The sequence below is a fragment of the Podarcis muralis genome, chromosome 1 (genome assembly GCF_964188315.1).
Source record: "Podarcis muralis chromosome 1, rPodMur119.hap1.1, whole genome shotgun sequence".
Lineage (NCBI taxonomy): Eukaryota > Metazoa > Chordata > Lepidosauria > Squamata > Lacertidae > Podarcis > Podarcis muralis.
Window position 1 is genome coordinate 83375194 of NC_135655.1, and position 25597 is coordinate 83400790.

At 44.0% G+C, this 25597-nt stretch overlaps 1 protein-coding gene across 2 annotated transcripts; it reads right to left on the reverse strand.

Annotated features, from left to right (window-relative positions):
- Positions 1 to 2875: 2875 nt before the first annotated feature.
- FNTB (farnesyltransferase, CAAX box, subunit beta) lies at positions 2876 to 23666 on the reverse strand. Of its 2 annotated transcripts, XM_028740294.2 has the most exons (12): positions 23457 to 23665; positions 17078 to 17142; positions 15966 to 16038; positions 15312 to 15403; positions 13147 to 13293; positions 12128 to 12211; positions 11038 to 11124; positions 10724 to 10853; positions 9370 to 9502; positions 7625 to 7736; positions 6995 to 7109; positions 2876 to 3826 (listed from the first exon to the last, which is right to left on the reverse strand). In XM_028740294.2, exons 1-12 carry the CDS (start codon positions 23577 to 23579, stop codon positions 3716 to 3718), a joined length of 1272 nt encoding a protein of 423 aa, XP_028596127.2. In that variant the 5' UTR covers positions 23580 to 23665; the 3' UTR covers positions 2876 to 3715. The 2 variants fall into 2 exon arrangements, with proteins under 2 accessions (XP_028596127.2, XP_028596132.2); XM_028740299.2 differs by lacking the exon at positions 11038 to 11124 and having other exon boundaries at positions 23457 to 23666.
- Between the last annotated feature and the right edge of the window lie 1931 nt (positions 23667 to 25597).

Sequence of the window (25597 nt, forward strand, 5' to 3'; positions counted from 1 at the left end):
AAAAAACAAGCAGGTGGCTAAAATGATCCTGTGTCACACACACATATGTAACAGGAAATGGCAAGAGTTGCTTCCTAGTTTCAGTGTGAAATATTGCAACATTTCTGGTCCTGGGTGCTTCCTCCTCTTGGGCGGCAGCACTCTCAGCAACAGCCCCACATGCGCAGCGGGTGCAGGAGGCATCACTAGGATTTTGCTCAGTTTTTGGACATACACAAGCTTTGTACGAGGTACAGCATCTGGCTTGTTGGTGCAGTTCTAAAAGCCACAAAATGGGTGCTAGCAGTTTCTCACCTCTTGAAATTCAGAAGGTGACAGGCTTTTGGCTGCAGGGCAGCAGTGTCACCACCTCTGCACACACTACTGATGGCGTATGCAAGAAGGGTGGGGGTGGGGCATCTGGAACAATAGTTAAGCAGGAAGAGGGATCCAGGAAGCACTTCCTCTTGCAGCTCAACTCATTGGAAGCTGGCCTTGATCTGTAACAATCAGATCAGCAGAACACCAGCTTTAACGCCCTGTGACCTCAGCCATACAAGGAAGGTTAATGTTTTTTACAGGCAGAATTCTCTGGCTCGCTCTTGACTTGGTTTTAAGCTCCCCCCCTTTAAACCATGTAGAACTCAAGGCTCTCAAAGAGTCCCTTAGGTTCTAACCTAGAATGCCGGCCAGTCTCTGACCAAAGGCTACACTGGAGAGGAGGCTGTACTTTTTCAAAGTGCAGATGGGGACAATCCCATTTTTAAAGTTCCTGTGACAACAGCATCTTGCATGTAAGTTTAGCCATCTTGAGATGCAATGAAAATATGTTACAATTTTCTTCCATTAAGGAATGGTAAGAAGACACCGCTGTTCGGCTTCACAGAACAGAAAGATCAGTGCTGCTTTATGGCTGTGGTTATAGTCCACCCCACTATTGCTGATTGTGCAAAGCTACCTATACAGCAGCCAGTTGCCCTTTGTCACATTTGCAACAGGGATGGGGAACTTGTGACTTGCTCCTGTTGTTGGGCTCCCATCAGCCCCAGCCAGCACAGCCAATGGTTAAGGATAATGGGAGTTGTAGTTCAACATTTGGGAGGATACGTACAGGTTTCCCATTCCTGTTCTACAGCTTTCTACCAATTAAACCTATTATTACCCTAATTTGCAGTGGATGGCAACACTGCTCTAGTAATTGCTGTCTAGTCAGCAGTTCTTCAATAAGAGCATACCTTTGCTATATATGCATAAACATCTCCCTGGAAATCACATTTCCCACAAGGGGAATGAAGTTGATTTTAACAACCCTGCCTCCTAAGCACCCTTTTCACTACTACCTAGGAAGTTATATTGTTCAGTGCCTTCCCCCCCACCCTCATGGAAGTAGCTTGCAGCGTGTCTTCTCTTCAGATTGGTCAAGATTTTGAAGACTTAATGAAGAAGCCATGATCCCTTCAAGAGAAGAGGTAGGCAGGGCTGAGTTTTGCACCAAAGAAACTCAAATTCAGAGTCCAGAAAGCTGGATTGTGAACACTCTTGTACTGTATTGCCCAAATCAAAGTGTGTCTAACACCTCCAGCTGTAATTCATGCCACTTTCAGGCATCAGAGGTAGCTTTAAATTCACTTGATGTCCTGAAATTCTCTTAGTATCCCTCTGCCTTAAGAAATATCGCCAAGCACTGCCCAGCCATTTTACACCTATCCTTGCAGCCTTCACGTGTGCACCCAATACCAAATTCTAAAGCTTTTCTGTGTTTGCATGGAATCAAAGCACATAACACACAATCCTATCAGCAATTTTGCAAGTTACTGGCAATTTTCATTCAGCAGTTTAAACACACTTTAATTCTCCTCCCAAAGTACCAGTTTGGCCCACAAAGCTGCTTTTATACATGTGCTTAGGATGGTTGCAAAGTTGTGTTTATTTTAGCAGGGCCTGGCCTGGCTTGGCAGCTCAAGGTACAGGTGTGCAAAAGAGAAATGTCAGTGGAATGTACCAGCTTCCCAAAGGCTGAAAATGGAAGCCGGGAGGAGGGAAAAGGAGCTGGGAGAGGAAGAGAGCAGAAAGAGGAGCCAGGAGCAAACAAAGGAAAAATACCTTCCAATATGTTGTTCCCGCCTTCCTCCAGTGGCGATACCACTTAACAGTTATCTATATTCATCCCAAGATTAAGAGACAGATAGCAGCTGCTTGAAAAGTAAATTATAATTTCCAGCCGTTATATCTCCAAGCAATATCACCCTGCCCCATGCTATCTACATGTTGTGGGGAGGTTTGAAGCATGTTTGATCACATATAGGTTGTCTTGGCGAGAGCTGCCGCCCCAGGTATTCAGGGTTCCAGCTGAGAGGAACAGCCTGTGACCATTCAACAAGCTTCCTTCCCTGCTTCAGACTTTCCCTCCATGCAAGGGGACAACCACAGGGCAAGCACACAGCCTCACTCTCACCCCACATGGTTACTTGCATGGAGCTAAAATCTCAAGCCCTGTTGCTGAGGCTACCATGGTACTCATTAAGGATAACAGTGGTTCTACAGGTTATGTATTAGTCTGCTCTGCTTACGAAAGGCTAGGATTGTTTACCTCTTTGACACCGTAATTCCTCCAAGAGTTCAGTTTACATATAGTTTTCAGGAAGGGTTCAATATCAGGGCTGCTTAGCTTCAACAGAAGTGTTGTGCGGCTTTAAGACACTGGTTAGAAGTAAGCACTAATAAGCATGCCTTGAGAAAGCATTGCAAACTGTACAGTCCCAAAAGGAAAATGTTGTGATTTCCTTCCCAAACATGCAGATGAGCACCAAAGGGCCCTCCTAGCAGAAATACAAATTAAAACCTTAAATACAATTGCATCAAAAAGTTTTATGAATGGTCACAACTGGACAGATAATAAGAAAGGAATTAGTTTATGTTTAATAAAATGCACAAACATTATTACATTGTCAGTCCTGCCACTAGGCAGGCTAGTACCAATATGCAAGGGAGGGGAAGAATTTTGCACAGAATCTTGCCAGTGGCCTCTTTTTTGCTTGATGCAGAGTGAGACCTTCAACACCACTTTGTATAATGGAAAAGAGCTTAACACAAGGGGGGTATCCAAGACAGCACCCCTGGGATGTGCTCCAGCAGCCGACACACAACTAATACAGTGTTGATGTGCACACTATTGACTCATAATATGCTTACATTTTAAAGCCAGAGTCCCATGTCTTGGTTAGCAGTACTTGGAATAGCTTCGGGGAGTATAAATGGACAGAATATATTGCCTGTAAGGGTATGGGATCAGGGCACCAACTCTGGCTAGGCCAGTAATCAGTCTATTAGGAAGCTGGCCCCACCACCCCCAAGATACTTAGCATAGTGCAAATGAAACAACAGAACTGGTTTGCCAGATGCTTAAGATACTAACATGCTGCATTGTTTCAGAACCAAAACTGCTCCTGCTTGCAAGGTGAGAGAGCGTCCCACGCAAATGAGCAGCCAGCATGTCTAACCGTATGCCACCACACAGCCAATCTGCTACTAGGTCCTGAAAACTGATCAGGTTTTGGTATGGCTAGCAGAACTCTCTCAAAAGATGCACACACAAAAGTTGAGCCCAGTTTGAAAATAATCAAAAAGTTAGCTCCAGGCCCAGGGCCCCCCCACAATGGCCAAGACAACTTGCAGTGCCATGCGTTGAACGGCAGGACAAGGCACTGCACAGCGTCTACCCGGGCAGCAGCCCCTCTCAGTTAGCAACAGGCTCCTCCTTTGTACTTGGAACAGGCTTCTTCAGGAAGTGCATCACGGCTTGCACCACTTTGTCGGGGGAGATGTTGTACACAGGGTGCGTAGGCTGCTGTTGGAGGGAAGGAAACAAACAGGAATTAAAGGTGAAACTCTGTCTACTCTCACCAGTTCCATAGCAAGAGAAGCCAAGTCTGTCAACTTAGGTAAGTTGATGAAAGCAAGTTATTTAAGGATATATTTCATGGCAATATGTATGGAGCTACATGTATGGAGTCTGAAGCCCAGCATCCTGACCACTGAAAGAAGTTTTCTCAGCTCCGCTGTAGTCTTTTGAGAGTTTGCTAGACATTATCCACATATTTTCCATTTTGAAGGGGTCATTATCCTTGAGCAGTTGCCACGGCCTCAGCACCAACCCCAGGCTCCTTCCCATTGTGCCACCACTTGCTTGCCAGCCCAGCTGCCTCTCAAGTGGGCAAGCAGCAACAGCAGCAAGGAACCACAAAAACCCTGGCTCCCTGCCCTGCCCTCCCCTCTAGCTGGAGGTAAGGATTGTTCCTTATCACTGCTTGCCTACCAGCTGTTGCAGTGACACAACAAAGGAAAGGGGTGGTTCCACAGAAAGGGCATCTTGCCAAGCCCCGCCTCCCAAACCTGGAGCTAGCCTTGTTCAAGCCTCTCTGAGGAGACATTCACTGCAGCAGCAGCAGCAGCACCATCATAGCAGCACTGGGGCAATCTCACAAGAAAATGCTGCTAAAGTGAGAATGGGATCTAGGATATACAATTGATTCGGAAGATTGGAAAAAGTTTTTGGGGAAAAACATAAATTTTACGGCCTGCAATTCAATAAGAGAGAATTACATGAAGATGCACCACAGATGGTATATGGCATCAGACAGACTAGCAAAAATGAATAGATCGATTATTAATAAATGTTGGAGATTCAATAAGATGAAGGGCACTCTATACCATATGTGGTGGACATGTTCAGAGATAAAAAAAATTCTGGGAAATGATCCATGAAGAAATTAAAAAATTAATAAAGGTTTCATATAACAAAAGGGCAGGAGCATACTTATTAGGAATTTTGAGTAAGGATATCCCCAAAGATGAAATTAAAATATTCCTATACGCAACAACAGCAGCGAGAATGTTGGTGGCCAGTTACTGGAAAGGAAATAACATCCCAACAAAAAGGGAATGGTTAAGTAAACTATGTGAATATCTGGAGTTAGCAAAATTGAAGGATATAATAAGGCATAAATCTAAAACTATGGTACAGAAACAATGGGAATGCTTAAATGAATATTTACACAAACAGGGATCAAACACGAAAGTTTGGTTATGCTTAGATTAACCTTGTGAAGAATACAGAGAATAAAAAGATTAGATAGACTATGAAAGAACTTAAGGAAAGGAAGTGACTGAAGAACAGATGTAAAGGTGAATTAGATAACCAAGAGACGTGTGGTGAATGCGGTGGAAGTCTTTTATAATATTTATCTAGGATTTATATATTGTAATGTTTGAAGTATGAATTTGGAATTATTTCTCTTCATTATATATTTTTTTTGTTTCTTTTATTTTTCATCTTCTTTTCTAGTCTGCATTCTGGAAAATTGTGTAGATAAATGTTTTTATGTACAGTTATGTATTGTTCCTATTTCTTTTGGTTTTTTTTTTGTAACATTTAATAAAAATTAATAAAAAGAAAAAAAGAGAAACTGCTTCTCTTCGAAATGTTCCCAGTGCAAGAGGGACATTTCCCCATGAGAGGAATAAGGAATGCACAATGAGAAGCAAAGTTCATAGTTCTAGGCTGTAATCTTACTTGACGCATACCACACAGCAGGAGAATCTGGCTTGGGAGGGAGGGTCATAGAAGAGAATGGGAAGGCTATGCCTGTTGAAAGCTCACAGACCAAAGGAAATCATATCTGGAGCTCACACTGCCTACGCAGAAAGACAAGAGCCTCAGCATGCACCCCTCTTTCATTATACTTCCTATTCTGCCTTATACACATTGCTCTCTATCCCAAACCTCACTCCTTCCTCCTAACCCGTCAAGCCCTGTTATCTCAAACACTGTGAAATTAAGCATCCATAGCCACCATGCGACTTGCAACAACAACAAACTATTTGGTGTGGCAAGTGCGCTACTCACATCCACCACACACACACACACACACACACACACACACACACACACAGTAAACACCATTTCTGGTCCTGCCTGATGATGATGATGATGATGATTATTATTTATTGAATTTATATACAGCCCTATACCCGGAGGTCTCAGGGTGGTTCACAGTCTAACTGCTGTGTGGTATCCTTTTCTGCCTTTGGCTATGGAGCAGGGGCTGTCACAGAGGGGGAAGGTTTATGCCAAATTTCTGGCACACTTTCCTGATGAGAAGAGTTAAAATATAAAGGAAACACCAATTTTGAGATGTTTCTACCCTAATCTTTAAGAGGCAGGCCTATGAAGATGCAAAGGCAACAGGATCTTGAGGCCTGTTGGCTGTGGAATATCACCACCTGCCTTCCTCAGTAGCAGGGGCAGCCCTGTCCGAAGACCTTTTTAACATGGCTGTGAAAAGGGAAGGGAGGTGATTCAGAGTCCCTGCCCTATCTCACTAGCCAGAGTGTCTGAAAGCAGCCAATGAAGGCTGCCATTACCAGTGCACAGTGAGATGGCAAAAAAGTGAATGAAATCAATTCACCGCTGTAACACACATACTGAATTTTCACTAGTGTCTCCAGGATTGTAAGTTGCAGACAGGATTTACTTGCAGCCGTATGGCATCCTCAAAAGCACTAGCTTACTTTCTACCTATTCAAAAGTATGTGATTGGAAATTCTGTTATGAACTAACTTGTTCTGCACCACTTGGACTAAGATGCAGATCAGAACATAGTTATCCTTTGGATTCTGCAGTTCTCCCAGTTTTGTTATGCATGTCTCTGCTTAAATAGCAATATAAAAGCATTTGTGTTTTAGGAGAAAATTGTTCAAAGGCGTGCATTTTGAGAGAAAATATGGTCAGAAATAACAAATTTTGTGGCAATTTCCATATTTAAACACATAGATAAATGCAATTTTCATTAGATTTCCTTAAAAAAAATATGATGAAATATGGGAAATGAGATAGAACAGACTTGGAATGGATTGGAGCGGCACCTTCCTGGTCTGTGTCACTTTCACTTGGGTTCATTCCTAAGACACACACAAAACACACGCACACACGCAGCCACATCCTGGCATAGCTTACCAGGCGGTTCTCTGGCACTCCTAGCACTACTTCATGGAGAAGGTCCCCGCTGCCAAAATGCTGTGCTATCGACAGCCCACTGAGGCAATAGCAGGTATGGTAAAAATCCCGGAACCTGGCGGTAGAAACATACACAAAGCTGAGGTGAGTGAGAAACTGGAAGCCCAACTGTTCCACTTAGCCACCCTCTGGGGCACCCATTTGCTTCAGTGCAGGGTACCCAAAGCCCCAAGTTGGGTGCCAGATTAGTTTCCCGTAGTCGTCTTCTTTGTGATATTCTTTCACCTTATAGTACAGTGGTACCTTGGTTCCCAAACGGCTTGGCTCCCAAACAAATCGGCTCCCAAACGCCACAAACACGGAAGTAAGTGTTCTGGCTTGCGAACTTTTTTTGCAAGCTGAACGTCCGTTTCAGCTGCTGGCATTGTTTCCGGGGCCAATCAGCCTTGGTTTGCAAACGTTTTGGAAGTTGAAAGGACTTCCAGAACGAATTGAGTTTGGGAACCAAGGTACCACTGTACTTCTGTTGTTTAAAAAACTGCTTGTAAATTTAATCCCAGTCATGGGTATTCCTGCTGTATGCTTGAGCCACAAGTTGAAATTTTCTCAGTTAGGGTGACCAACACTCACTTGCCCGGCTTGTCCAAGAGGCCCCCTGCAGGGCACTGGCAGCATAGTAGGATGTACTCTTGAAGCGCTTCCTGGTCAAACATCCAGTGTGTCATACTGAGGGCAGAGTCACCTAAAAGGAACAAAAACCCCAGTAAGGGGCTAACACTTCCACTGGAGAAAGAGCAGGCCAACAGGAAGACACCAAATGGAAGACTGCACTCCCTCCCTTCATCCACTTTGTAGGGCGGAGCTATGGCCACCCACTTCCGGGCCTTGTCCACACAGAAGCCTTCCATTTTCACTATCGCGCAGTCATTTCCTTGTTCCTTAATCTAATGAGAGAAAGCAAGTGTTCTCAGAGAACAGCAAGCAGATAAGCAGCAGCAGCTTGTGGAGGGGATGCGACAAGGAAAGGTGGAAGGGAAGCATGCAAGGAGCATGTGCTGGCAGAGTTCATCTGAGGCAGTTAACCTAATAATAGAAATTCATTGCATCCTGCGAATAGAACTCTGTGTGTTGAAACTGTCTCCTACATCGGTGCAAAATGGTTCATCTGGCTAGTATTCCAGCTCTGAGGGTCGACAGAAGAAGGTTGCAGAGTGTGCTTTCATTTTGCTTTTAAAAGCAACATAACCCCTGCTCCCTGCTATTGTCACTTTTAAACCGTTGCCAACTCCTATAGTGTTAGCGCAACAGGGATATTTAGGTACATGCTGGGCTGGTATGCCAAAGGAACCGGTAACCCTGCACAGATATGCTTATAAACAAACCATCATGCCCCACATCGCTTCAGACTGGTCCTCTGACACTGGCCACATCCAGAGATTTCAGGAAGTTTTAAAATCACAGCGCATCAAGCTAGCACTGTATGTTCAATAAGTGAGGAAAGCGTTGGAGATTTCCTTGTATGTATGGATGCCATGACTATACTGCTTAGTAACTAACCACAGCCCTATTTTTCCATAGATGAGTAGGTCCTTTTAAAATTAAATTATACCCTGATACATCTGTAAGCAGAGAGTTCTGTGGAGCAACTGTGCATTATAATATATATATATTATATTATGTGTTATGTGTTGTTATGTGTTATATATCTTACCTATTATATTGCCCTCTTGCATCTAGTGGAGAGAGAGGCAAGAAAGGAGGGCATCCACCCCTTTTGCTCATAAATCACCCTCCCAGGAACCCCCCTCCCCCAAAAAACCCACCCCAGTTTAGGGTGGTGGTTGTGCATTAAAGTGCAGTTATTGCTTGGGTCCCTTTTGCCTCTCAGAGTGCAACTGTCACATCAGCTGCCCATCAGCTTCACAAAATCTCTGCAAGGGCAGCAGTTAAGTGAAGGGGAGTTGGAAAGTTTGGCTGTGAAGGTGCGGGGAGGTAAGCATGGAAAAAGCAGGTGAATGAGGGACATTTGGGGGGGAGTGGAGGGCAAGTACTGAGGAAGAATGGCACTGGCACTCTTTGACACAATGACAGTTTTCATGGGTCCCCCAACAGCTTTGTTATTTTCAGCCCTATGACATGTTGATGCCGGTTCTACTGTAACATTGAAAGGGAGATTTTATTTTATTTTTAGTTTCCACAAGGACAGAGAATACAAATGCTGCAATGGATCACATCTTGTGTCCTTGTGTCTTTAGCTCACGCTAGGCTCCTCAAACGAAACACTCCACATCTAACAGTTTGGGGGTGAGAGGAAGCAAGTGAGAGGGGCAGCATACCTGGGGAATGGTGGACAAGCCTGCAGTGCTCAGACTCACCTTTGGCATGCAGGGCTCGATGTAAGAGAGGCAGCAAGCCAGCCTGCCAGAATGAGTAGCAGCCATCTACCAGCTTGTTACAACGGCCCTGAAACCCTCCTTCAAAACGCATCTGGCGACTTGTAACCCAGTGCTAGCAGGGAGAGAAAACAAACATCACTATTGCTCAGTGCAGCCACAGGACCTGCTACACCCAGAGGGTATATCAATGGAGGGAGCCACAGACAACTGCAGTCCCCTAGCACAGTCTGGGGAGTCTGAGGGCACACACCCGTCCCCCCGTCCCCTTCATGCTTCATGTGTTTCCTGCAGCAAAACCTAACATGCCCAGGTTACCACGGAAAATATGAAGAGGTTTTTGATAATTAAACTAAACAAGGAAACAAGCAACCAAGCAAACCAATAAAACTGGAAATGAAAAATTACTGCACGGTGGTGAACATAAAGAGATCATGTTTCTATCTTATGAATGGCCCTGAGATCCTGCCATTTCAGGTTTGAATCAAATTATTTCTTTATTTCCCAGTGCTGCACGTATGCACGGTTACATGCCAGCTAATCATGCATCAGTGGGGGATGCCCATGTTTAAACACAGTTACAGACAAAATGGGGTTTCACGATATTATGAAATAATGTTAGAAATGGTACATGTTTCCTTTTAATCAATTAATTCAGAGCTCAAGGGAATGATTATGAATAAAGTGGTACCTTGGGTTAAGTACTTAATTCGTTCCGGAGGTCCGTTCTTAACCTGAAACTGTTCTTAACCTGAAGCACCACTTTAGCCAATGGGGCCTCCTGCTGCTGCCACACCGCCAGAGCACGATTTCTGTTCTCATCCTGAAGCAAAGTTCTTAACCCAAGATACTATTTCTGGGTTAGCGGAGTCTGTAAGCTGAAGCGTATGTAACCCGAGGTACCACTGTATGTACTGTGAATGTACAGACAGACACTTTTAGGGCGAGCATAAGAATGGAAGGGGCAGGGCAAAAGGAGAATCCCAATCCCAGATACTGAAATCCAGTGGGATCCTATGTTTTGGCATTGTGATGGCTATGACAGTGCCTTCTGCACTGATAAGGCTCCATTTAGAGTGCCTCTTCCACAAACGAAAAGGGTTCCTTCGTTTGTAGAAGAGGCGGCAAGGGATTTTCACTGGTTACTCTGTGCCACCCGCAGTTCTGCTCTGAAGGGTCCCCTGACGCTCTGGAGCAGCTTTACGGGGAATGCTAAAATTCACTTCTCCGCCCATGAACAGTGGTGTGCTCATGGGAGCTCTGGATCTGAGCCATAGTGAATGTTGAAACAGCAGCACAGAGAGAATTAGAACCAGGCTGGCAAATGGTTACTTACCAATAAGCTTTTCAGATTCAAGACGTGCTCACTTTTCAGAATGACCAGCGCTGCCAGTCCACAGAAAGTGTACCCTCCGTGGGCCTCCATGCCAGGGACGCCACCGATCCCACCCTCCCAGTTCTGACATCTAATTCAAAAGCAAAACACAAGGAGGAAAAAAAACACAGGATATGTTTTCTTGTCCACAATACAACAATTATCTTCCTGCTCGTTCTCTAGACTCCTGCTGCTGGGCAGGTAACTACACTTAAACTTGGCAACCAAAGAAGCACTGGGTGTCCAAGGCCAAACAAGAGCTAAGTGCTTCCTACCTTGCTATCCAGTCCGCTGTCCCTTCAAAGAGAGTTGGTGTGATGATGTTGGTAAGAGAGGCCACTGATGCAGCACAATACGCACTCCTGAGATTTAAATATGAGACTATTTAACTTCTACACATGGATGAAGAATGATGCAAGCCGAGCTACTGCTGTCAGGGAGACACCAGTCACATTAAACTGCACAATCCACCACCCAGCCATGACCGTAGAAATGTCGCAAAGAGAGTACTTGGAAGTTAAGTCATTGTATACTCCAGACTTGGTTTTAATATCTGAGCAACCCTGAGAAGGCATTTGCTCAATGTACTCAATCAGCTTGTTGGCGAGGGTGGGAGGAGAGGAAGGGAGAGAAAGAGGGAGAGAGAGACCATGTTTTGTTTGTTTTAAAATAAAATTACTCTGGATGAGGCTATTAGAATGGAAGGTACACCAGGAGCTAAATTCAGAAGAGTTTACCCCAGTGCATCCATTTCTTTCCTTCCTTGGTGTATCAAGGGACCGGTATCCTAGATTTATATTAGTAGCCACGGAAAGATACTGAGCGGATTTCAATATTGTTAATTAAGACAGAAAAAGCCTTGCTCACAACATTATTCATTGAAATCCCAGGGGAAGAAAAATAAAGGTTACATTCTTCCCTGAAAGAAGAGCCAGAGCTTCATTTAAAGTGGTTTGTCACAGCAAGCCACCGTACAAGTTGAATTTTTTCTTCTTCTTCAGCTTTAGAATCTGCTGCATCAAAACAAACTCTGGTCATGTCTGCCATTCTTTCCACATGCAAGCACTTCTCTTGAACTGCAGCCAAGGACTGCCTTTTCCTGCCCCCTAGAGGGGCAAGCCAGGAATATTTAACATCCCTTACAGCTGAAAGAAGCAAATAATGGCTCCCATAATCTTCCTAACATTAGAAGCCAGGATCTTATTCCTCCACTGAAGTTTAGCTACACTATTACAAAACAGGATTAATGCTTGCTGTGCTAAGACAAAACTCTCTACGAACACCATTGCTACAAAAATTTCATCAGAACCCAAAGCTGCTGCTGAGCATCGCATGAAAGAAATACTTGAAACATTTCCAACACACCTGACATCCACCTCTCCCCCTATGTGCATGATGAAGGAGCCATCAGGCTGCTTCAGGGAATACAAATAGTCCAGAAGCTTCTCTCTGAAAAAACAATAGAGAACATTTATCCCTATTAAGAGGGGGAAAACAACTGAGATGCTGGAAGAGCCAACCCACATGAGTGAAAATGCGCTTCAGGATCATTTTCAGTTCTTCGCTGGCTGAGGAACTCCTCCAACATGTCATGATATCCTATGGCAACCCAGCCCCCTCTCCCTACCAATAAGAGCCCCCCGCCAACTTTCCCTCCAAAAAAGCAGGTTCCACAACTTCTTCTGACTTTGTCCCCACCACGGTGTTTTCATGTTAAGGTAAAACCTGCTATTCCATTGCCCTGCTGTACAAGCCTAAATTTAAAAAATACATAATCTCACACAACCTGCATGTTTGGACCCACAGCTCCCAGAGAGAGACTGATTTTGACCATTTCACCACTGGTGTCACATGATGCACTATGGGACTAGATCAGGCTGCGTGTGACTTGTGGTCACTCCCACTCTTTGAGTGGGGACGCCTGGCTTGTGCAAGATGGGAAAGTGATGTGCCTCAGGTGTACGTTGGAATGCCTAGCGATGAAAGTGGACTCCAAAGGTTCCGCAGAACCCTGGTTCAAAACATGAACCTGGACTAACCACCTAGATTCATTTCTTCTAAATATGGAGCTAACCCTTCTCTAGCCCTGGAGTGCAAGAGAGGCCTGAGCACCAAGAAGAGCTTTGCTCTCCTTGATTCAAAGCAAAGGAAGCTACCAACAAGTGGACGGGAGGCAGTGTGGTGGATGTAGACACCAAGCAGCACATTGTGGCAAAAGGCTGTGTTGGGAAAGGGCCACCAGCCCAGCTTGCCAGCTAACCTTTCTTCTTCAGCAAGTAGGGAGGCTGAAGAGGGGGACTGTGCTGGCTGGTCAAGAATGCTTCAGGCTTCACCTAATATCTTGGATCTGAGCAGAGGGGAGGGGGTCCCTCCTACGATTTTACCTGTTGATAACGCTGTATGCCTCTTCAGTCCCAATAATGCAGAGAGCATTGACGGCTGCGTACGTTGGAGCAAGATGTGGGTACTGGTTTGGTCCCCCTCCAAAGCCTCCGCTGGGGCTCTGACAGCGGCTCAGGAACTGGCACACACTAGGCAGAGGAAAGACCAAGGACAAGCTTAGTTTTTATAAGCAAGAAGCATTTAAACACAAAACAAGCAGCACAGGGCCTCCCGGGCTAAGAAATAAGGACCACAGCTCTTATACTAGCAACAGTGTTTGACACTGCGCCAGTGGCACTACAGTCCATTGTCACATTGCACAGAAGGAAGGGGGAAATTGAAGTGAATGTACAACTCAGACACTAAATGAATTGGGTTGGATCTGGAGAAGCTGGACTCCGGTCAAATAATGAGGCTCTCGAACTTCCCTTGGCAGCCGTGTCCACATACATCCCCCAACACACCAGAACTTGCACCCAATAATCACAAGTGGGATGAGGTACAGGAGAACTGCAGCGGGAGAGGAAAATATCAGCAGAAAGCGAGGAAGGCCTTGCACTCAAACGAAGGACCCCCTGGACTCTATGGAAGGTTCTCTCTCACCAGAGCCATCTAGCTGAATCTCAACAGCAGAACAAGCATTCTCCTCCGTTTTTGCCATGCTATTCCATTGTTTGTTATTGTTTTAATCCCAATATACACAAAGGTCTGTTGCAGGCGCCCTTTCCCAGGCTCTCCCCCTGATCTATTTTGGGACAGAAGCTGCGTACATGGAAGGTCTTTGCGATCAAAGAAGGGTTTGTCTCTTCCCACCCTTAAAATATTGATTTGGGGCATCATTTTTATGACCTCCTGTAATTTACATTTTACTTATTAAGAAACAAGAAACACTGAGAACAACCCCCCCCCCCACAACAAGTCTTTTAATTTAAGATCAATGTACACACAATATATGTGTATATGGAAATGTTTGCAATGCAACTGCAGTAGTCACACATTGAAATGCAACACATCCAGCCCCAGACCAAGGGGGGGCAGGCCACACAAAGTGCAAATCTACTCATCAACAACAAATCTTGTTGTAGGTGGCAACAACACTGCAAAGCAGCATCCAGAGTGCCTTCTGGACATGCTGGTTAAAGGAACGAAACTCATTTCCCTAATGGTTATATTTCACAGCAACAGTAGCTCCCGGATATGGATCTGAACTTTTGAAACACCAATCAGGATAATTTAATGTATAACCAAGTTATACAGAACACATTGTATGTTCCTAAAGTAACAAAGCGACTTGAAATCTGTAAAGGGTGTTGAAAAGTATTACAAATATTACAATTTTCCCCAAAATTTTCACAAAAACAAGGTTCTTTTCGACATTTCCCAAAATTTTGCAACTCACATTCTGCTCAACCCAATTCCTCCTGGGTGAAAGCAACTCAAGCTTACTAATTTTCCCTCTTTCTCCTTACAAATTGCAAAACTTCTCTTCTTTGAAAAACAATTTGCAACCCATACTTCTTTCAAATGCAAAAATACCTTCTCTCTCCTAACCACCACAACCCTTTCTGCAGACACAGATTTTCAAACCCTACAGGGAATGGGTTTCTTTCTCCTAGTGGCTGAAGCTGATCTCTTACCGCCACCATCTTTGCTGATCACAAGATGCACCAAAAGCTTCTACTGGAGGAAAAAGCTATTGAGAGGTCATTGTTGGAGCAAAGACAATGCACTGTTGTATTTCAAAAAATGCTCTTATGCATCATGCAGGGACATTGGGAGGTTAGCCCAGAGAGGCACACACTGTGCAAAGATAAGGAAAACTTCTGGAAGTTAATTTCTCCTATAATTTATAAGTCAAAGTTGAGCAGAAAGTTTTTCAGGTTATACTTAGTCCTTATTTCTCTAAATTTTGAGTTCTGAATTTACCTCCAAATGTCTAGAAAGGCAACTTTGCTAAATAGCTTGCTAACAAAAGAGAAACTCTGAAAACACATAATTCAAAGCTCTGCCCAAAGATCATCTTTGGTTTCTGAGACATCAACAGAAGCCGCCTGCATAATTTCTGAGCTTCTCAACAACGACTCACAGCAGTTATGTAATGACAATGCTCGGAATAAATGGCAAAGTGTTTTGCAGGAACGGAAGTGAAATATAAAACAAATCTTACTCTGAAGTTACAGATTCTGGGATGGGTTCCTCAAGGAGTTCAAGGCTGTGCAAGATCCAGTAGCACAACCATGGGCGGCTGGCATCTAGACACTTGGAAGAGAAAACGACAGCTGTTAAAATCCATGACTGACACAGCTGCATTTGTTACACCCCAACAAAAGGAGGGCAAAGAAGGCGAATCAGAACTGGAAAGTAAGAGGTTTAGGAGGATAAAGGACACCAATTTATGAAGGGAATTTACATACCTCTTTAAGAATAGCTTCATTATTCGCACAATCCCAAGCTAACATGAGAACCTCTTTTCATTTATCACCAAATGGACAGAGCAAAAGACACGGGTAACAAATATTTAGCTTTCAACCCCAGAGGAGCCAGCACTACAACTGAAGTGGCTCCTAGATAATGGATTTAGCAAGGTCAATGGAACACAGCCAGTGTTTCTATGGCCTACAAAAGTGCCCCTCAGTGAGACAGGAAAAGGAAGTCCCTTGATACCTCAGATTCCAGAGAAAAGTTAAAGAAACCTCAGCTGTAGAAAAAGCAAGGAGGATAATGAGCCATAATCATGTTAACCCACCATCAAATATTCTTCCACTAACAGAATATAAGCAGGAAGGAAACAGTACAAACTCCTTCAGCCAGAAGGGATTACCTCATAGGCATCTGTCAGTTGTCTCAGCCCTCTCTTCAGGTAGTGGAAGTGTTTCTCTCGCTGCAAAACAAACCTGAAGGATAGACCAAAAGACATACAAATGATCAGAGAGTCATAAAGCCACGTAAGTGCTCTACAGCCATGTGTGTTTGTTTAACCCTCCTTTAAAACCATCCAGGATAGTGGGCATCTCATCTGAAGTCCATATGGTAATAGTGCAGAGAGAGACAGGAGGGAAACAGTGCAGATGGGATTGACAGAGGAAGTATTCTTAAATTATTCCTAGAAGAATGATACCTGTAGAGCAAAGGCCCCCAGGAAGAGCTGACAAAGATGGGAGCAGAGAGGACCAGGGAGAACACGCAAGACATTTAAGCAAAGATGAGAAGAGAGAGGAAGCCACTGTTCATAATTTTATAAACCTGTGATCATGTCCCTCGAGACATCTTTATCAAAATTAAAGGCCAAACTAGAAGTGACATCATTCACACAACAGCAATTGTGTGGTTTTTATTTATTTTTTATTAGGTAAACAGAAGGAGCAAGGAGCCAATTTGGACTGGACCCCTGGCAAGGGGATCAGGCCCCTGCATCTGCTGTGGGTAGGGTTGCCATATGTCTGGAAAACTTTTTTGTTATAGGCCAAAAAAAGCTCAACTTTGGGCAAAACTAAAAAAAAAGCTCAACAACTCTTCTGTCTGGATTTTGAAATATGGCAACCCTATCCATATTTGGAAGAACCCTATTGGAAGAAAAGCTCCCATTTGTGCCAGTCGAGGCTTTCCTTCCAATGCTAACCAGCAGGCATGGGGGCCAGCTCAGCACTATCCATTTTGTGATGGAATGACCAGAACCATCTAAGTGTTGTAAACATGAGTGTACCACAACTCTGTATAGAGGCATTGCTTGAATCCTAAGAGAAAGGAAGGCAGTTCACAAGAAAGTAATCTAGTACTTCCTCACTATTGCAGCTACCTGCACATACACCCCATTCCCCAAAAGCCTCTCCAGAAAGTTGAGGGCTCTCCTGAACAATGTGGGATGGGGTATATAAATCAGCAGTCAAACAAGAATACGGAGTGAGTGGAGATTGCATGGATACCATAACTTACTGTGCGTCATGATGATTTGTCTTATAAGCATCAAAGACCTCTTGGACTATATCTTCTACTTTTGTCTGCAACCAGTTAAAGAGACAAAGAAGAGGTACAATAACTATGGGTGGGGAGGATGCAGAGAACACTATATATTAGCATTTACTATTACTATTATTATTAAAATAATTTCTACACCATTTTTTTCAAAGGTCTCAAAGCAATTTACTATGTAAATTAACATGCGAGACAAAACATTAAAAAATATCAAAATAAAACATTGGAGATGGACCCATTTAATGCAGCATATGTAACAGGAAAGCAAAATATTTTCTTAAACATAAAAACGTAACAGGTAAAAATCAGAATGCAAGAACCCCTCTGCACTCAAAAGACAGCACTATTAAGAAAGAACCATCACAACACAAATGGAGCAATATGGCGTGGCATGCCAAGAAGAAAAGTGTCTACGGCAGCTGTGAGTAATTGTTAAAAGGGTGTCAGAGTTCAAGAGGGCTGCTACTGCTCCAGTTTTAAAAAAACAACACAGAGGCTCGTAAAAGAAGTGGATGGTAACAAATAACAAGCTATTGCTCCTTTAGTATAAGTATATCACATCTATACAACTGCTGCCTATGAGGAAAGGCCACAGATGAAAGGCAAAATGTCCCACGTTCAATCCCTGGCATCTCCAGGTATGACCAGGAAAAAGACTCTAGTCCAAAATTAAGTTAGGCAGCACTGAGATAGATGGGTCAGTGGTTTTACCTGGTCTAAGGTAACTTCCTATGTGCCTGTGGTTCAGTGATGCAGCACACAATCAAAAAGGCTCTTCTGCTCCCAGGACATCCCACCCATGTAGCACTGTACAATATGGACAACCCAGGCTGATCCTGGGGGGGGGGGGGGGGGGCGAGAGTTGACCACAAGCTCTTTCCAAGAATCACTGAGGGTTTTAGCACCCGTAAGAGCGCATAGCTAGAATAAAGACACATAATGAAGCCCTCCACCCATCTCCTCAGTGAAACGTACCATCAAACAGAATGCAAGGGAGCAAAATCAATAGTTGGTATGATAGGCGACATTAGATTAGATCACATATATATTTAGACAGCAGAGGACACAACACTTGCAAAATCTTGTTGTGAGGCACTCCATTTGGATAGAATGGAGTAATTTTTAGCGCATTGTTCCATCTATAAATATATAGGTATATATTGAGAAAGAGAGAGTAACTGGCAACAGTGACTGGAGGGCATTTCGCCGTGGAATGAGAAACTTGCAGGCTAATAACTTACTGCTGCCATGCTAATATATATTAAGCTAAGCTCTGGCTTAGTTTTCCTGCTACTTTTGCCATAACTGTCTGCCAACACAGTGATATTATGAATTGATATATTATTTGTGAGATACCACCATTTCAGTAAGGAGCATCTTAAAGGTGATGGGACTTTCTGCTGACAAGGCAAGGACTTGTTCCACCTGCCTTGCCCCACTCTCCAACCCTCGGAGCCTAGAAGCCTTCAGAGCGCAGTTACTGCGTCTTTTGATGAACTGAGTGGAAATCTGAGTCACGGGGATGGAGAAAGAGTGTGTGTGAATTCAACAGTGCTTAGTTTTGTTTTTGGTTGTTAGTTTGTTAATGTTCACATTGTGTTGTGGATTATGAGTGCTGCAAATGCTTTGTGAATCTTATAATATAACTTTTCTTGTGGTTGTGCTGTTTAGCCTGTTTTTTAAGTCGCTTTGTTAATAGTGTTTCATACAAGGTGGTTGTTTTACTGATGATTTGTTAAATTATTTTGTATGATTTATGTTGTAATTGGGATGTTTTACTATGCTATTACAGTGGTACCTCAGTTTTCGAATGTAATCTGTTCCGGAAGACTGTTCGAGTTCTGAAACGTTCGAAAACCGAGGATGCGACAGCTAGGCCTCAGGATCTTGCACTCAGCAGAAACCGCATGGCATGTTCGACTTCTGAGGCGTGTTCGAAAACCGAAGCAATTACTTCAAGGTTTATGGCGTTTGTAAACCGAAATGTTCATCAACGGAGACGTTCAAAAACCGAGGTACCACTGTATTTGTAAGCCGCTTTGTGATTCGTGTGAGTGAAAAGAGGCACAGAAATATAATAAATGAATTATTTAATGAAAGACAGACAATGGGGAAGAAGTGCAAGAGGGAGAGAAGTATGGCAGCAGGATATTTAAACACAACCACAGGGTTCCAGATTTCTATCTCTTCTCTTAAGAGGCTGCTGCTCCAGCTCCCAACAAAAGAAAGGGAACTGCTATGAAGCATGCATGGGGGAGTGGAAGTCATTGGAAACCAAGCCCACTGAGAGAGGCGGAGGGGAAATAGCAAGGGGAGACAGAGAAGAAGAAGCTCAACACATCTTAAGGTTGGGTGTAATAGGTGAGGAAAGGTTCTAGGAACTAGGAGTTGCAGAATCAGTGCAAGGTGTGTGCATGAACGCCCTTAGTTTTAATAATTTGCCTATAGCATCAAAGCAGCCAGGCTAAGCTGAAGCCAGCACTAAATGCTCAGCAACAGAACAGGGAAATCTGTGAGGTCTCTGACCAGCTCATGCTGTATTCCTACTCAATGGCTACATGAAAAAAGAAATCCACATTGGCATTCACATCCTTATTCCACAGCTCACCTTAATTGGGGCTACAAAGCCTCAATTGACACTTTCCTGCTCTTTTGCCCTGGTATCTAATGTTTTCTCACTGTCTCGGATTTGAAAAGTGCTGCCTTCTCCATTAAAGGTCAGATTCTAGGGAGAGATAATGAGCAGCAATCACCCCTCAGGGATGTCTCAGGCCTCCAGCAAGGAAGAAAGTCCAACTAGTAATCATGTTTACTGGATGACTGTAATTTCAGCTGCTTTGGTCTGAACAGTGGAAAGCGGCAAGTGCAACTAAAATCAGAAGAAGGCCACAAAATCCAAGACTACATCCACACAATACGTTTAAAGCAAATGACATCTCCGCAAAGAATCCTGAGAACTCTGATTTACCTCTCATGGAGCTACAATTCACAGCACTTTTAACTACAGTTCACAGGATTACTTGGGGGAACTCATGTGCCTTAAATGTATGGTCTGAATGCAGCCTAGTATAGCACATCAAATGCATTCAGTTTCTAATACAAAGAACTATTTTGCCAGCCACATATGCTTTGACTTTAGCAAATTTCTTTCCAGAACCTTAGGAAAGGCAGTTGGCTTCCCCTCAATTTCAGAGCTTCTCTCGAGGATTGAGTACTATTTGGAAGGGAAGGGGTCAAATGAACTAAGCAACTGAGTAACTTTACATAAGTTCCTTTCGCTCAGCTTTGCAGCTATAGAAACCATAACCATCAAGAAAAAGATGGTCAAACACTATCGGTTAAGCAAGATTTATAAATAATCATAATTTGTTCATTGTCCCGCCAGTTGAACTTCAAAGAATGAAGTATTTCCATGACTAACAGGACTTAATTAAAACCAGTAGAAGGATAATTTAAGTCCTATAAACTCTAGGATAGTCATTTCCATGATTTAACTGGAAATGATTTACTGCATAATTCTTTTACACAACCAAGCAAACCAAAGGAAAATCATAACTATTAGTGCTCTTCTCAGCCGTGTCTATCCAACACTACTTATCCATTTATGCTCTAATTTTACACAAGTTTGTTAAATCTCTGTCTTCTATAGCCTGTCTTCCTGAGCCAAAGAGCTCAATTCTTATGAAGGGGCATACCTGGCCACGCCCATCCAACTTTTGCACAATTAAAAAACCAGTGGTATTATGTCAGAAATATGAATGACAGGCTTTAGCCTAATGAAGTTAACAGAACAAGTGGTTTGAGACTTGCAGCTTTGGAATACTTTTAATTGTCCTGTCTACCAGTGGACATGGTGAATATTGTGAGCTGAATACTACATAAAATATATGCAACAAGGTGGTGCACAGTATAAGAACATAAAAATCTACTGGATTACTACCATTTTGCCATCTATATTTCTGAGGGAAATTATATGCAGGTCTTACCACACAATCACCATAGGAAGCAGGTCTAGCAATACCTATCACAGTTTCCACTTAGAAATATGGGTCACCTTACACAAAGTCAGATGACTGTCCAACCAGCATTGAAGAACAGTCAGCCCAAATGCAGGTAGAGGTCTTTCCTCTCACTGATTAATTCCAGAAACTGAGAAGAACTTGTATATGTCATGGATATGCCCTACTAACTAAAGCTCAACCCCCTTTATCCCCTCCTGGTCAATAATTAAGATGTCTTCCACAGAGAACAAAAAGGATATAATCACTGAAATACAGAGACCTTTCAGCAGGTAACCTGAATGCTTAAAATATATCAGTAAATTGCTCCACACATTTTACTAACACAACAAAATTGTGATGTGATTGAAAGGACGCCTTTGATTGATTCCACAGGGGTAGCCATGTTTGTTTGTTGGTGAATCAGCTATGTCTGTTGCTTGCCCTTTCTTAAACACAGTTCCTCAATACAATACTACAGCAGCAACATACATACATACAAAAAAACTGCTGAGTGTTCCACTATATATTGAGAAAGATGTAGCCTTACATTTAGTTCAGTGTTTAAAACACACACACACCATATTATATGATGGAGGACCTGGAGCTAGCATGCTTTGAACTGTTATCCTATGGAGCCTTGTAACTTGCTGATCACCAAAGAGTCCTTTTCTCACAGTCCGGATAGTTTATTGCAGCCCTTCTGCCCCCAACCTCTGAATTCCAAGCCTATGTCCTTGCTCCTCCGTGAGTTCAAGCCTTTTATCTCTTCACCTCTTGTTGTTCATGAGCACTCAAAACATGTACATCAGGATGATGCCTTCCCATTATCTGCTGTTTTAGAAGCATCATCCTCCACAGTATGACATTGACTTTTCAAAGGTCACGTAGTTCCAAGGCTACCTTCCCCCTGAACATTGCAAACAATGCTCCGTAATCAAACCTGAAGCCAGGCGGGTCAGGAACTGCTTACCATGCAAATTTCAAACAGGTTTTATAAAGGCATAAAGTTACTAAGCATCACAGTAATTAGACACTGGCAGGAATAAATGCTTAATATTGATGTTGTATAAATACCCACTTCTCTTTTCCTCAAAAATACTTATGCCTGAATTGTTAAAGGAATAGATAGAAAAGCTTGGGAAGAACTAACATTCTAGCCCTTTTATCTCCAAAGATGTTAAAGCTTTGCCTGGTTCCAAATGTATCAGTCCTCACAACTTTTTTGTTTAAAGTTATGGAAGCAATGTCCTCCTACACAGCTTGGTGTTCCAGTACTTAAATTTAGAAATTCAGTGTTCTTCACTACCAATGAATTTCTAAATTTAAGTACTGGAACACCAAACTGTGTAGGAGGACACATCATTGTCACTGTGCACCTCTCAATTCAGTCTCTGACCTTACGTAGGAAAGAACCACAAAGGGATTCTAGTTGTGATTACTGGATCTGTCTGCACGATTGGGGAACCTGATAAAAGTGTCCATGACAGAACTGGGTAAGAAGGGTGGTGAGAGATAGCAGCTAGTGGAAAGGGAACTGGTGTGGGATGCAACCCTTATCATTTGAACCCAGCACTCTTTATAACCATTGTTACCTTGCTTGTGTTTTTTAAAAAATAGGTACAGTAATATATTTTTCTAAGACCACTTCTGTTAGCATACAAATAGGCAAACTTGAAAGTTGCAGGGATACAGTAAACTCTGGATATGAATAGGATGTGTGCCTATAACCACAAATAGGTGTGAGCTGGAAGTGGGGAAGTTTGGCTGATGGAGATGGGGAAACACCACTATAAAAACCACTCTGAATCTCCATTTGTCCCAATCTACAGATTCCCCAAAGGTAGGGGGGCGAAATTCACAAACTGCGAGGAACACCAGCAGCACACCCACGTTTTTCTCCTGTTTCCCCACAAACAGTTACTCTCTAACAAGGTTTCAAACAACAAAAGAGGAGGTGCAAAGCGGTTCTCCAACGTGTGCAGACAAGGAACTCCATCGTGTGTGATGGGAAGCGGACAAATGGCAAAAAACAGAAGCGACTTAATGAATCAGCTTCCATGGGCAATGGACTACCTGAAATGGACTTAAGGCGGCACATGGAGAAGTAGAGGCTAAACCAAATCTAACAAGATAATATACCTCAAAAAAGCCCCACCCCGCAACCCTGGAGATTCTCACTGTGCTGAACACAATGGATCTACAGGGCGGCCACCGGGGCACCGTTCTCTCTCCGCCCGTGCAGAGAAGCAAACCGGACCCCTGAAGCCGCACGCCCGCGAAGTGCACCCTGGGAGTTGTAGTCCCTCTCCCTGGAAAGAGGGGGCGGCTCCCAGCCCCACCTGCTCGGCTGAAGTGAGGGTCCGAACTCCGTCGTCCTCCAGCCTCTCCCGGCCCGCTTCCGTGCCGCCCCGCCGGTAGCGTCTCCTGTCGGCGACGGGCTGGGTAGAAGCGGCGGCCGCCATGATCCCACAGAGCCGCTCAGCCCGCGCGACTGAGGCTGGCAGCCCGAGAGGCAGTGTGCTCAAGCCCGGCTACGGCGGCTCGCTGAAGGCAAGAAAGGTCCGAGCGCGCTGCTCTAGTACTATATATGTACTGTAGCAGCTTCGCCCAAACGCGCTGGGAAGCGCCGGCGGCAGCGTCGGTAACTCACTGCCGCCCCCACGTGGCGCCTATTTTAACCCGCCAGTTTCGGCTCTCATAATGTGCCTCAGATGCGGCAAGCGACTGCTAGACGCTGTGATCCCAGGCGGGAATCCTCTCTCTCTGACGCAATGCGCCCTGCTTAAGGGCTGGAGGAAGCACAAGAGGGATCCCTCAAACCTGTTTAACTACAGGCACTAGAGCTGTCCATGCGGCATGAAAAGGGAGTTCCCCTCCCTCTTCACAGACCAGTTTATTTAAAGGGGAAGTGGGTTCCCAAGTTACTTGCCCTGCTTTTTAGCCCGCTTTTGCTTGCGTTAGCGAGTGAGTGAGCCGAGCAGACAACAGCTCCTGGAAATCTCTAGGCAGGCTGCTTGTTGTAAGGCAATTCTCCCTTTCCAGCGTCGACAGGTGGTGTGTGGGAAGAGTTGCTCTCCAGTGACTGCAGATGGAAAACTGAACTCCTACTTACCATGACTGTGCTTTGTTCCCAGTCTCCTTGCCGGTTTAAGAGTGCTGCATTGCTCGAGACTTCAGGAGGCATAGGGAACTTGTGGTCTCCTAGTTTTTTGCTCTCCTGTTATCCCTGACCGTTGGCCACGCTGGCTGGGGCTGATGGGAATAGGAGCCTAACAATACCTGGTCACAGGTTACCCCATCCTTGCTGTAGTGGCTTCAAAAGTATACTTTATTATGTTTCCCTTCTCTACCTCCCTCCCTCCCTCCCTCCCTCTCTCTCTCTCTCTCACTCTCACACACACACACACACACACACACACACACACACACAGGTTCTATTCAGATTTGAGCAATGCAGAGATCAGCAGGTATATTATTATTATTATTATTATTATTAATAATAATAATAATTTGTTTATACCCCACCCATCTGGCAGGGTTTCCCCAGCCACTCTGGACAGCTCAGTATTAGTTGTGGATCCAGCTAGAGTGCTAAATACCGTTAATCCTTTTTCAGGGGTGAAACTAGGCTCATTTTCACCCAGATCAAAGACCCGGTTTGGCATACACACATCCGATGTGCATTTGTGTACACACATCACAAGCTGGGAGCCTCAATGGTGCCCCTCTGGAGGTTTCACCTGGGACAAAAAACCTGGCTAACCCCCCTCCCCCCATAGCTATGGCTCTGCCCTTTTTATGCCTATCTTGCATTTCCAGTATTTAAAACTAGCTATGATCATTCAGATGTAAGGAGGAGGGGAGATTTTGCTCAACAAAGGGGAATTATTGTGCGCTTGGAGAGAAATTGATTGATAACAACTGAGGCAGACAAAGGAGTAGGGTTCCAACCTGGGTTCATTGGAGTGGAGCCTAGGGCCCTGAGTGGTTCTCTTTCTTCAGGCTAGTTCTTGGTTTCTTTTTGTGTGTGCCCCCCACCCCACCCCAAATACGCATTGTGTGTGGGCTGACATTCATCTCTCTCGTTTAAGAAAATCTGCCTCAAATTTTTCCTCTCCTGAAACTGAAGGGACTGAAGTCTTTGTATTTCTCAACATGAGCAGGCCAGCTTGTGTGATAGCATTAGTTTTAAAATAGCTGCATTTTCCTTTTTCTATGAACAGGCAATCTTTACAACCGCAGTGCCTCATCTGCCCTAATGAACCAGTCTTCATGGGATGCGCATAAAGGTCTTCATGTGAGACACCAAATCAAGCTCTCAGTTCAGAAAACCTGGGAGGAGAACCTATGCAGAAACAAAGAGGTGGAGAAATTTAAAAATAGCTTCAAAATAAGTTTAACCCAGCTTCTCCAAGATTCAGAAGGAAACTGCAACTTAGGGTAACGCTTACATGTATCTCATGAAGTGTTCTCTAGTGAA

What these genes read in the sequence shown, in the direction of transcription:
- FNTB (XM_028740294.2), bottom strand. Translation starts at nt 23,579, where the DNA reads ATGGCGGCCGCCGCTTCTACCCAGCCCGTCGCCGACAGGAGACGCTAC. An exon ending in AACTGACAGATGCCTATGAG is followed by an intron (nt 15,404 to 15,965) that starts GTAATCCCTTCT and finishes TTCTCTTCCAAG; the next exon opens with TGTCTAGATGCCAGCCGCCC. An exon ending in GGGGGAGAGGTGGATGTCAG is followed by an intron (nt 11,125 to 12,127) that starts GTGTGTTGGAAA and finishes TTTAAATCTCAG; the next exon opens with GAGTGCGTATTGTGCTGCAT.